The 13,340-nt window shown below is 37.0% G+C and overlaps 1 protein-coding gene across 7 annotated transcripts in view; it reads left to right on the top strand.

Annotated features, from left to right (window-relative positions):
- The window catches only part of ETV1 (ets variant 1), a 136,905-nt gene extending 124,270 nt beyond the window's left edge, over positions 1–12,635 (top strand). For all 7 annotated transcript variants that reach the window (XM_006880254.1, XM_006880250.1, XM_006880249.1 and 4 more), the window contains 3 exons: positions 1,797–1,966; positions 8,146–8,247; positions 12,414–12,635. In XM_006880254.1, the coding sequence (XP_006880316.1) occupies positions 1,797–1,966; positions 8,146–8,247; positions 12,414–12,635 (494 nt within the window). The remainder of the gene's footprint in view (positions 1–1,796; positions 1,967–8,145; positions 8,248–12,413) is intronic.
- Positions 12,636–13,340: the final 705 nt, after the last annotated feature.

Here is a 13,340-nt window from a genome sequence, read left to right as displayed (position 1 = left end):
TCAAGAAGACTGTTGAATATACCATGGACTGCTAGAACAAACAGGTTTGTCCTGGAGAAGGTGAAGCCGGAATGCTCCTTGGAGTCAAGGATTCTGAAGCTTCATCTGACATACTTTGTCCATGTTGCAAGGAGAAACTGTTCCTTGGAGAGGGACATCATGTTTGGTAGAATGGAGGGGCAGCGAAGGAGAGGAAGATCTTCGATGAGTTGGATCAATTCTGTGACTGGAGCGGTGGGAATAAGTACATTTGAGATGGCTAGGTTGGCACAGGATAGAACAGCATTTAGAGCTCTTGAATATAGGGTCGCTATGAGTCACAAGCAACTCTATGGCACATAACAACAACAATATTATTAATTTTAATGATAGTTTACAGAGACTCTGGATTTCCATTAATTCATTATTTCACTTATCTCCCTGCCCAACCTCCCCACCCCCCCCTTCACTGTTCTCTTTGAAAAGGAAAAGAACAGTTCTTCTATTGTTTTATGGTCACTCCCTCCAAGTCCACTCCACTACTCAGCCTTCGTTCTGGACTCCTGTCATGACAATAATACCTAATCATATATCCCTTTTAAACAGTCCTTTATCAGTTTCAATGTAGTATACATAATTTATCACATCTTTCTCAGTCTACCCCCAATGCCGATGTCAGCCCTGTTTTACAACAGTGGCACTATGTAGTATTTGTCCTTTTGTGACTGAGATATTTCACTCTGCATAATGTCCTCCAGGGTCACACATTTTGTATAACATTTCATGAGTTCCTTGTTTTTCAATGCAGCAAAGTATTCCATTGTGTGTAATTCTGACTTTTGACCACCCTATAGTTGTCAGAATGTTCCACATAATTACCTGGGAGATTTTCCTAGTGAAGAAAAGTTTATAGATACTACTAAATTTGCCTTGGAATATTGGTAATAAATTCTTCAGTTGCTTGCACTATGCAGGTAGTGAACAGTTTACAGAATCTAGCTTGTATCATTTAATTTGTACTAATATAGTGTCCATAGCTTTAAATTAGGCTGTCCTGGTGGCATAGTCTGTGAAATAGGAATTGTGAAGCTGACCAAAGGCAGCACCTTTTTGGCGGCTTGAATACACCAACAACTTCTAGGGAGAAAGATGGACACCGTCCTCCCAGGCAATCTTCAGCCTCCACAAGCATACTGCGTGGGAGGTATGATGAGTTCCCACTCAAGAGCAGTCAAAACTTTGCTTCGCTACTTCCTCTTTTGTTGTTTGTAGAATTGTGAGAGGTAGCATAATTAAGTACTAGAATTTTTAAAGACATGAGTAAGGAAAAAATTATACAAAATTTTTAAGTGAATGGCATTCATAGATTCATTCTATACCTGTGTTTCCTTACATTACACAATGTGTTAGACATAATTTTGGTAAGTTCATATAGATTGCTGGTTTATATTTGAATTTTTAACAATTTTAAGTACCAGGAGGGTACAGTCTGTTGAGAGGGACATCATGCTTGGAGGGAAGGAGAGACAGCACAGGAGAGGAAGACCCAGGATGAGATTGAGTCAGAAATTGGAGGAATGAATTAGGTCTGTCAGAGATAATGAGATAATGAGCCTGGCTCAGGATATAGCAGGTTTCAGAGCTAGTGTATATACGGTTGCTTGATGGCACATAACAACAAGAACATCAATCATAACATTATATTACATTGAAATCCATAAGATGATCATGATATAATCATTTCAGAGAGTGGATTAATTCAAATTTCATGTACATGACATAATATTTCTAATAATAGAATGTTTTTTCCAATGTAGGGGACATCAAACAAGAGCCAGGAATGTATCGGGAAGGACCGACATACCAGCGGCGGGGCTCCCTTCAGCTCTGGCAGTTCTTGGTAGCTCTTCTGGATGACCCTTCGAATTCCCACTTCATTGCCTGGACTGGCCGAGGCATGGAATTTAAACTGATTGAGCCTGAAGAGGTTGGTTTAATAACTTTTACTAAAGAGACCCGATATATGAGAAAGAAATAGATATATTTGATTAATACAGAATGAAAACAGAAGGGTTTTTCCCCTTTATAAATTTTAGGGAAACTTACTAAATAAAATCTCAAACAGCTACATTTAAGATCACATATTATTAGATATTAAGTTCTTATTCCAGCTACATCCTATCCTATAGAATTGATGGGAGGGGATCAGCCCAGCTTCAATAGCATTAACCTTTATTCAAGAATTTTATTTTGTGAATTGAGGAAGGAGGGCTGAAAACTTGGAAAATGCGAGAGAGTCAGCTGAACTGAAACTAGCTTCAGGAGTGAAGGAATTGTGAATTAGTAGACATTATTTGGAAGATAAGGGTTTTATCAGGAGAGTTGAAGAGGAACTTTTACAAACCAGTCATGTGTGACAAAAGGTGGAGGTGGAACAGCTGTGGACACCAATGCATAACTACATAGTGGAAAATTCTCAGAGCCCGAGTCTCTGAAGGGACACGAGACCTTGGAAATATTGGTTCCCTTTGTTACTGACATCTGTTTCAAGTCAAATGACTGAGTATAGTCCTTCGAAAGCGGTTCCATAATAATAGTACATGAAGTAGTATCTGAGAGGATTTCTGATAAGTACAAATAATATGGGCAAATGCAACACATAAATTGAGTAATTTCTTGATAATTTAAAATTTCAATTTCTCCTCCCAGCAGAAGTTTTAGTCATCAGGCTATTATTGTTATTGTAATGTAACTCATAAATAGCATGTTTGAATTTTGTAGAAAATTGTTTAAAATATTTGTTGTATTAAAGATACTATCTATACTGTTACTAAAAGTTTCTTCACTACACATTGCTCAAGCTCTGGTGGCATTGTCCATGTAGAGTTGCATTATTAATCTAAAGGCAGCACCTCTAGTGGTTCGAAACCATCAATGGCTCTGAGAGAGAAAGATGTGGAATCTCTACCCTTGTGATTTACAGCCTCCCAGAAACCCACTGAAAGGTGAACTATAAGTCAATTCTGACTTGACAGAAGTAAGAGAGAGTGATGCAGTTAGCCTAGAAAGCAATGGAAACTATTTAGCTACATGTGTAATAAATCATATTTACTATAGGATCTAAATACCTCAATAGGCTAAAAAATTTCAGTAAGCTCTTTAGCTCTGTTTATACTGAGAACGATTAAATCATATACAGACTGGACATATATACAGGCTATACTACTGATCATATATCTCTGATGGTCTATTTTTATTGAATATAAAAGCCTTCTATGGATAGGCTAAAGATACATAATCATTTCTTTAAATGGGAAAGTATTCATAAGCGATTGCAAATACCATGACCTGTATCAGGTGCACCTTAGTCTCCAGAGAGACACTGTTGCTCCTGAGTACTTTAGAGAGGTCCCTAACAGCAGAATGAAGTATATTCAACCGTGTATCAGGTAACGTATCCGAAGTTGATTCCCAAAAGAGAAAGCCACATTATATAGTAAGATTTATAATATAGTCCAATTGTAGTGTGTATTGAAGATACTCTAGTGGCCTCATGGCTAAGGAACTATCCCGTCAACTCAAAAGCAGATGTTTCTGCTCTAAGGGAGAAAGATGGAAAGTTTATTTATGAACCAAAGTCACGTGCAAGAAAACGTTGGCGTGGAACTTTCAAATTTAAAGCCTCCAAACACCTGCTGGAAGATCAGCTATGAATCTGTTTCAACTCGTTAGCAATAAGAGAAAAAGAGAATAGCAATGAAAGAGAGACATGTACAGTGTGTGTGTGTGTGTGTGTGTGTGTGTGTGAAATAAGAGTAGCTGCTAGCACAATTGCACTTTTCCCAGATTTATGAATACCTTAGTGGCATTAGAGGGCTGGCTTTGCAGTTTCTTCCTTTTCAGTCACTACTTGTACACACACACGTTTGCTCACCTTCACACAAGTCTCAGAATTAGAGTTTGGAAAAACTCAATTAAGTAATGTGGGCTAAATGTTTGAGTTTTTAAATTTTTGAGTGTCTAAAGCTTAATTTCTCTGTAAACTTGTTTTTATATAAATATACTTTTAAGATAAGTTTAATGCTTCTTTTTAGTATAGAAATGATGTAAGTTAAGAAAGTGCAAAAACATTCTGAAGCACTAACAAATGAGACTGGGACCCTTCACATAAAGTAATTTGAAAGACCTTTAATGTGATTCCTTCACCTCATGAAAGATGCCAATAATCATTACATGAATTGGCTTGTGCTAGAGTGGAGTATATTCAATAGGATTTCTTTATCTGTTAAATAGTTCTTTTTCCCCACCTGTAATGAGAATAAATTGAGAGAAAGAAGATTTTTAAAGTTTATATGTATGTGTATGTGTGTGATACACACACAGAGGAAATTAATGAATTCATTGATTCTTAGTGATTCTTAAGAGCAAAAATACTTCTGCAGATGATTGAGTTATTTGTATAGCAACTATTAGATTTCTTGATGATAAAGTTTGTATAAATAGAATAAGAGACTTGAATTGTAGGTATAGGGGGGAAATATAATTACATCTATTCCAAACAACAGAGTAGCATTTATAGAACTTTTCTTTAACAGACTCATAAAAGCAAACAAACCACTCTCCCCAGCAACACCCCCCCAAAAAGAACCCACTCTGTAATTGAAAGTCAATAATCATTTCCAAATAATATCTAACTTAATGAGAATTATTCAGTATGCACTAAATGCAGCAGAGACCTCTGTGAAAGAGAACATCTCATTTCTGAACACTACATTTCTCATTGTACAATTGCTATTTTGTTTATCTTTTTCTAAGTTGGAATGTCCTTATAAAATGTTTTTAACCCATGAGTTCACAATCTCTTTGCTCTACTACAGAACAGCTCATCATGTGTTCTGTCTGTGGCATCACAATTCATGAAAAAGGCCTCTGAAACCTCTTTTCTTGGAATTAATCACTTCCTTTCTTTGATCAACATCTTGAAACTTAGAATGATAATGAATGAGATTTCAGGCTTAAACTGAATATCAGCTTAATGTGCTTGGATAACTCTGCAAACATATAATCATATAGTCTTTAATATATATTTTTTGGAGGACATTTGAGATAAGGATATATGATTTTGGAATTACTGATAGAAGTTAAGACAATTTTTCCAGGGAATAGTAATGAACATAGGTTTATATGTTGTTTGCTGTAGTTAGAACTAACTCATAACTGGCCCTCCATCAGGTTCACGGAGGCTGTAAATTGCATAGAAGGAGCTTGCCCATCTTTCTCCTGTGGAAAAACCAGTGAATTTTTTGTATTGAAGACAATATGAACATCTTTTCATGATATTCAAGCTAATTGAGCCAAAAGAGTTTTCAAGAACTCTTCCAAGAAGTCTTAAATGGGTGTTTCAAGATTCATTGTTGCATGTTCAGTCCTAATGTTTAAAAATAAGTTGAATGATCCTTGACCCACGCAGGTTCCTATTCATTTACTAATAGAGATGAATGACACAGTGCCATTATCTTTCAGTCTTCCTGCTAATTGCCTGTTTTCATTTGAAAGAGTGTTATTAGGAAGTCACTCAAAATGTTACCATTGTTCTCACTCTGTGTTGAAAACTGTGTATTGGTTTTTAGTTTTGGAAAAAAGGAGTGACAGGTGGTCTATCAAGCCTGGAAATTATTGATTGAATTCACACCTGTCTATGTATCGTGGGTGTATTCTATTGATAGAACAACATTCATTGTTTCGAAAGAACTACTGATTTTCACTCTGCTTCTTGTTGTCATCATATTGGTACTGGCTCAGAGGTGACCTCCCAGCTGGTTTTCAGAGGCTGTACATCACTTGGAAGGATATTGCCCATCTTCTTCCTGAAGTGAAGTGGGTGGATTTGAGCAGCCTGGCTTTGAGTTATCAGCACAGCTCCCTACTACCTAGGCCACAGAGTGAGCATTATGAGGCATCATCTGAGCTAAAGGTAATACTGGTGGTGAAATTCCAGACTTTCTGGGCTGCAAGGTCAACAATTTAAATCCACCAGCCTCTAATAGAAAGATACACAGGCTCCTCCCATAAAGATTTACAGTCTCAGAAACCTAGCGGATGGTCACTTATGAATCAGAACTAACTCATTGGCAGTATTTTTACTTTTGGTTTTGAAAGAGTCATGTTCATTTTATAAGGCTAAGAAAAAGATAAGCTCTTTTTATTCCTCCCTCGATACTTATATAGGGAGCTCTGGTGCCCAAGTGGCAAGACACCATGCTGTGTTTCCAAAGGCACACTGTTCGAGGCCACCAGCTGCTCTGTGGGAGACAGATGGGCAATCTCCTCCCATGCAATTTACTGCCTCTGAAAACCTGCTGGAGGGTCAGCTATGGGTTGGTTCTGATTCTACAGTACACAACAACAACAGACATTTTCATACTGGCATCTTTAAGTTTCTTCCATGTATTATATTTTCTAGATAGATCTTGGTGAGCTTCTTGAAAAGAAGCATTTAAAAATGGGCAAGCGATTGAATAACAACGAAAGAATTTTTTCCTTTTTTAAGAGAAAAGCAAACTGGGGGGGGAGGGGTGGGCAGGGAGGAAAATGTGCAACAATGAATGAATGGGGAACATTATGTGTGTGTGTGTGTGTGTGTGTGTGTGTGTATAAATATTTTGAGGCCCATATTTAAAAATATTTTTAAAATTTATTTTCACAATTCTTCCAGACTTGAATGTTATTCATGCCTTTTAGAGATCTACAGGTGTCCATTGCTAGATATTTTAAAAGACATTTTACTTTTAAAAAAACTATTGTTTGTATTTCTTACTGTCACTTTCTTGTTCACCATTGCCCAGAACATTGACATTAAAATAGGATTTCTCTTTTCAAAATGAGGATACACCCACTGCTTCGACAATTCATGTAAATAAATAATCTTGTCCCTGTCACATCACATGCCCCTACTCTTGAGAAAGTGCACTGATACACATCAATATATTGTATTATACCCTCATTTGGGGAAAACAAATTAGTGAGAGGAAAATAGCAAGAAAAGAAATTTTTAAGAAGAAAAGAAGCAAATCTCAGAGGCTAGTTAATACTAATAAAGTGGAAAGAGAAGAATCTCTCTTTTGGAAAGTATAATATTTTTATGACTGTGACTAAAAATATTGGGATTTTATGGAAATAATGCTGTCTTGAGGTTGCCTAGGTTTGTGTGGCAACTGCAGTTAAGAACATAGCTTTCACTGAGATCGCAAAAGCAGACAGTATGATTCTATATAGTTTCCTTTAGTTGTTGGTGAGACATATACATTGAGAGATTTTTGGTTTATATTTTGGGAATAAATGTTTGAAATCAGGAAGCTTTTCTTAAAACTCTACTGGAATACTCATTTCCACACAAGTTTCTTTTACAAAGCTACATAATAAAAGCTCTGAGATTTTCCCCTAAACAACAAAGTTGACATTCTGCTTTGGAGAATTGTGTTTGTAGACTTATATACGTGGTGACCTTTTCTACTTCCTTCTTATTTTTAGCATCCAATTAATGTTGTCTAAATGAATGCCTGTTTAGTATTGGCCACATTTTTATTCTGATGTTCCTTCAGGCAACAAAAATTATTTGCAGTTCAGTTTATTAATTTGTATACAGTTTCCTTTTCTCCACACAATGCACAGCTTGTTCACTCTTCTATATAGTGTTGAACAGAATAGCTGTCGGTTTGGTTTATCATAACCTCAATAAAACATCTTTACAAACAGACTCAGTAAGCTGCATTTGATCTATAGTTTTCATCTGAAAGGACCAGGAAGGGAAAAAAGAGACATTGTATCTTGTTCAGAATGGAACACTTGCCTCATTCTGGTGATTCACAAATTGTTCATTCTCCTTGTAAACATGTTCCCTTGATTTCCATTTAATTTTGTGACCCAAACAATAGTGACAAAGAATTCTATTGTAATATTTCCCAGTGATCACTGTATGCTTGATTTCAAACACAGGCCAGTGCGCAAGGAGTTCAGACCATGATAGCTTTTGCTTCTTTACTTGTGTCTTTAATTTGGATATATTTTGAACCATTTGGATGTAATTAATGAATCCATAAATTAATTTTATGATATATGTTGATAAGTTTAAAAGTTAATCCCAATGTGATTTTGTTTTGTTGGCAGGTGGCCCGGCGTTGGGGCATTCAGAAAAATAGGCCAGCTATGAACTATGATAAACTTAGCCGTTCACTCCGCTATTATTATGAGAAGGGAATCATGCAAAAGGTGAGCAGCTAATACGGCATTAAGATTCATTGAAATGTTGCACGTTAATCTGCACGTCATACTTCTAAAGTCACATATCACTGCACTGCTGAAGCGAGGTTTTTGCTCATTTTAGCAAATGCTTACCTCTTGGTTTTGGTATTACAAGCATTTCTATTTATAAATGCATGGGCATGGTTGGCAAATGTGTAATCATATTATACACAAAATGATAGGCTTCTGAAGTTCCCACTATTCTGGATATAGTAAGAAAATAGCTGTTTCAGTACTGAAAGTACATCTCTGTATCTCTAGAAGTTGTCATTCTATCCCTTTATCCAAATTCTATAATTTTGAAACACTTTTGTTTATAGAGTCTAATAAAAGCAAATGTTTTCTACTAATGAAATCACTGCTTGCTTTCCTTTTCTGATTCTTAAAAACTTGTGTGTGTGTGTGTGTGTGTGTGTGTGTGTGTGTGTGCACGTGCACACCCTTAATTATTACATCTAAGCTGTGCACGTATATTCAAATATAATTCCTTGAATGGAATCACAGTATGTAGATTTTGAGCACTATAGTCTTGTTAAGTATCTCTTGTTGATATTTGGTAGATGTGGTCACAGTTATGTATTTCAGTGTTACATTTTTATGTTATGTTAGTTAAGCCATAGAGCAAATGTTACATGAAACATAAATAAAAAAGAGAGAGAAAGCAGTTTTTAAATTTCCTAGACCTAGGGTATTATTGCTTTGGAATTTGTCAGAGTGTAAATTAGTACTTTCAAGGTTCTTCAAAATGAGAATGACAAGATTCTCCAGTTGCTTCCTTTCTTCCCCTGAATTGCACATTCAAAATTTTTTTCAGGTTTCCTACCTACTCTTCCTATCATCTTCCTCTCGACTAGGAGGCCATTTGTCATTATTGCCTGTCTGTCATCCCACCTCATTCTTTCAACTACACTCATTGCTTCCATTTTCCCCAGCACCTTCTTGATCCGGGGAAGAGATCACCTTCATTGTCAGTCACAAAAGGTGCTTAATATACTTCTTGGGCAATGATCCACAGGAGTTAAAGAAGGTACATTGTGCTTTGGATGGGCTTCTCACTTGATCACCCTTCTAAACATATTCTTCTGCTATTAGATTTCCTACCTCATAAAGTTTTAGTGACTATTAAATGAAGTCATGCACTCAAGACACTTTGTGTGTGGCACAATGAAAGACTTCAGTAAATAGTAGCTCGTAATGCAGCTTACACACTAAAGCTAGAGTAAGCAAACGCACATTTGAACTTGTGTGTCTTGATCATGTATGTTCTTTATTTAAAATTCCCCAGTCTTTTCTCTCTTACCCAGAGAATGAAGTTAAAACCCAATGCAAAATTCTGCTCTTATGTGTAATGCATTTTCAAACATGTATGAAGGTAGAAAATGTAAAGTTGGAATATACACGTGCCAGTTAGAGGTCCGTTGCCCAGAGAATTAGACATGGTATTACAGAGTGTATTGAACTTATTCTCAATTTTAAAAGTGTTCAAGCTTTTGCATCTTTTTGTCATCAGTATTGCTTTTTCCACATTCCTGTTTTCCTTTGAAATAAAAAATAGAAAATAAAAGTAGTAGTGGAATACATGCCAAAATGCGATAAAAATGGTTTTACTCCTTAACATTTTCCCTGGTAAGCCGTAACTGTTGTGCCACCAGGGCACATCATCCACTGGTGTAACTCACTCACTGCTGTGGACTCACTTTCCAGTCCGGGCAGCTTTCCATCAGGTTTCTGAGGCTATAAATCTCCACAGGAGAAGACTGCCCATCTTTGTCCTTTCTCCTTCTGCATGGTTGGGGGATGCAAACTGTGGACCTTTTGCTTAGCACTATTCCACCACGACCCTTAACAAATAACATAGACATGGGAGAGAGGAGAAAAACCTCAACTTTATGTTACAGTCTTTTGAAGTATTACTATATCATGAAAGAAAGTGTGGATCATTTGTCAGTTCAACATACAAAAGTTGAAGACTGTACCTAGGACAACAGTCAAGCCCTTTATACTTTTTATTCCTCTTGCTCACTTGCCTTGTTCCAGTCAGCTTGTTGGTCCTTGTCGTACCTGTGACCCCCTTAGTGCTTTACTCACACTGTTGCCTCTTTGGAGAGCTGCATGGATAAGCTAGGTGATATTGATCACGGGAATTATGCCGTAGTACAATTTAGAGCAGGACTATGCAGTCCATATGGAGAACACTAGTGGCCTAGTCCTTAGGGAGTTGCACTGAGAGGTAGTGCCTTTATTGAGCTTCAAATCCACCAGCAGCTCTGAGGGAGAAAGATGAGTAATCTCCTTCCATATGAGTTACAGCCTCTAAAAACCAGCTCAGGCCGAGTGGTTCCAACGTGATGGCAGTGAGCAAGAGAGCTGTGGGGTGGAATTATATGCTTCAGCCTAGAGAGAAAATACCCAGATGACCACATGCGAGCGTTAATTTAAAACTACGTATGTGTGCATGTGGTGTTCATCAAAGAAGAAAGAAAGGAAGGAAGAAGAAACCAACTGGGGGCAACGATGAAAAAGAATAAAGTAAAAACTAGTAATTAATTTCTCAGTGATGAGAGACTCATTCATTTCATTTTCTTTTTCCTTGGAATACTTTGAACAAAGATGTTAAGTGCAAAACTAGAATTTGTTATCTTAGCTTTCTTTCTGTTCCTGCTTAATTTCACTTTTATGGCCCGTTCATCTTTAAGAACTTGTTTCCTTTATTATGCTCCTTACTTTGCTAGAACATTCTGCTCAGTGCTGGAAACATCCCTCTAAATCCTGCCACAGTCTTTCCACATGACAAAGCACTGAGAGACAGTTTAAGAAACATGGCCATATTCATAGACACTAACTAACATAGGCATGGGGGAGAGGAGAAAAAAGTATTGACGGGAAAACCTTGGAAATGTTCAGATTATTTGATTTCTGTAAAACAGCTCTTAACAATTAAATCCAGGGGGAGAAATCTTTTAAAGATGAATCTTCTAGAAAAGCCACGTTCTTTGGCCATTTTCCTCTTTCAAACAGAAGCAGGTAGTTAAACTATGACAATGGCTTGCCCTGTATCACAAATTAACTATAGCACCTCTTTGATAAGCAGGAGCACAGTGGTGTTGAGTAATTTTCACTCTTCTACAATAACCAATCTCTATATACATTTTAAAAAAGGCCCCATCAGAGTTAAAACACAGAACTGTATTTGTCCCTCAACCCTCTTGGGTGTTTGAGAACCTCAGCCTTGTCTACTAATCAGGCATGTTTGTCTCACTCTGTAGTTTTAAATTTCTTAGAGGATCATTACTCTTCAAAATATAAGTTTGGGTTATGTCTTTCCCACAAATTATGCTACTTCTCCTTTACTTCAGGCAGTTGTCACATTTCTTTTTCTCATTTCCTCCTGATGCATTGTATATTTTAAATTCCTTTCACTTTTTTGCACCTCTTATTTCAATCTGACACTTTACACACATCCTTAACTTCTGTCTAATGCATCTTGCCTTCATTTTTAAAACTGATGTACCCAGGATAATGCTGTTCTCTTGATCCATCCTTCATGTAAATAAGGCTCTGCATCTTTCCCCTCCTCCCTTTCTTTTCTTTGTGATGTGAATATATAGCACAAAACAAAACAAGCTCTCCCCAGTTTGCCCTGAGAACCACTGGTCTGTTCTTATGAGGAATAAGCCACTTCTTTTTAGGGCTTGGAAATTTTTTTTCCTGCTTTCAGAATATAATAATAAGAGAGAGACACTACACACACTACAACTGTAAATTCACATTTAAGTTTTATCATTAAGAACAAAGAAAACATTTCAGTGTGAGTTGTCATCATTAAAATAAGTTTTATAAAGTTTGCCTTTATGTTTATACCAATTCTTGAACTATTTGGCTATACCTGGAATGAACATGATTTTTATTCATGGACAAAATAAAAGACTATTTCTTTCTACTATTCTTTCTCGAGTTTCCTCTATTAAGCAGTAGTTTGTTTTACATAATGAAGATTGACACACACAAACAGAGAAACACACACACGTGTCTATTAGTAATTGGTTGCTTTTCTTTATCCTCTATTACCCATCCTCTCTGCTGTATTAAACACTGTTTTTGTTTGCTTTGCCCCCTCTTTGTGTTATAATCAGGTGGCTGGAGAGAGATATGTCTACAAATTTGTGTGTGATCCAGAAGCCCTTTTCTCCATGGCCTTTCCAGATAATCAGCGCCCTCTGCTGAAGACGGACATGGAGCGTCACATCAATGAAGAGGACACAGTGCCTCTTTCCCACTTTGACGAGAGCATGGCCTACATGCCCGAAGGTGGCTGCTGCAACCCCCACCCTTACAGTGAAGGCTACGTGTATTAAACACGAATGACAGTCAAGCTGGGCATGCTCACGCTGTCCTTCTCTTTGCAAGATGCAGAGAATCACTGTATTCTCTTCAATCTTTGTTTTATTTTTTTTGTTGTTGTTTGTATTTTATTTTTAAATAATAATACGGAAAAAAGGGGCTTCTCCTGTTGCATTATTCTATGGTCTGCCATGGACTGCGCACTTTATTTGTGGGTGGGTGGGAATAATCTAAACATTTATTCTATGTAACAGGAATATAATGGGTTAAGGGGTGGGTGAGGTTGGGGAATTACTTTTTATTAAGGTTTGGGATGGGGGTGTCCTACAAGTTTTAAGTATAATGAAGCTTATCATGTCTGTTTGATTTCATAACAGCATAAGATAAAGTTCATTTTCTCTGGGTATGTATGGTACAGTTAATTCACATTGTGTAAATACCCACTTGGAGGCTATTTACCCAGTGATATGCCTTGGGCGTCCTCCCTCCCAAACTCCATTAACTTTGAGCCTCTGCAGGTGTACAAAAGAAAGATCTACTGTAAATGGCAGTTTAGTGATTATAATTGACTGGTTTTGTACCCCTTGTAAAAAGGTATTTAGAGATTGCATATGCTGTTTTTTGTTTTGTTTTGCTTTATATTTGACTCGCAGAGGAAAACCATGAAATGGGGGACTCTCTGAAGTTTGGGAATTACCATGACTGCAAATGAGGGGCAC

This window comes from Elephantulus edwardii, unplaced genomic scaffold, assembly GCF_000299155.1.
Source record: "Elephantulus edwardii isolate Elephantulus edwardi_28Jun2011 unplaced genomic scaffold, EleEdw1.0 scaffold00007, whole genome shotgun sequence".
In the NCBI taxonomy this organism is placed as follows: domain Eukaryota; kingdom Metazoa; phylum Chordata; class Mammalia; order Macroscelidea; family Macroscelididae; genus Elephantulus; species Elephantulus edwardii.
This window is presented reverse-complemented; position numbering and strand designations above follow the sequence as displayed.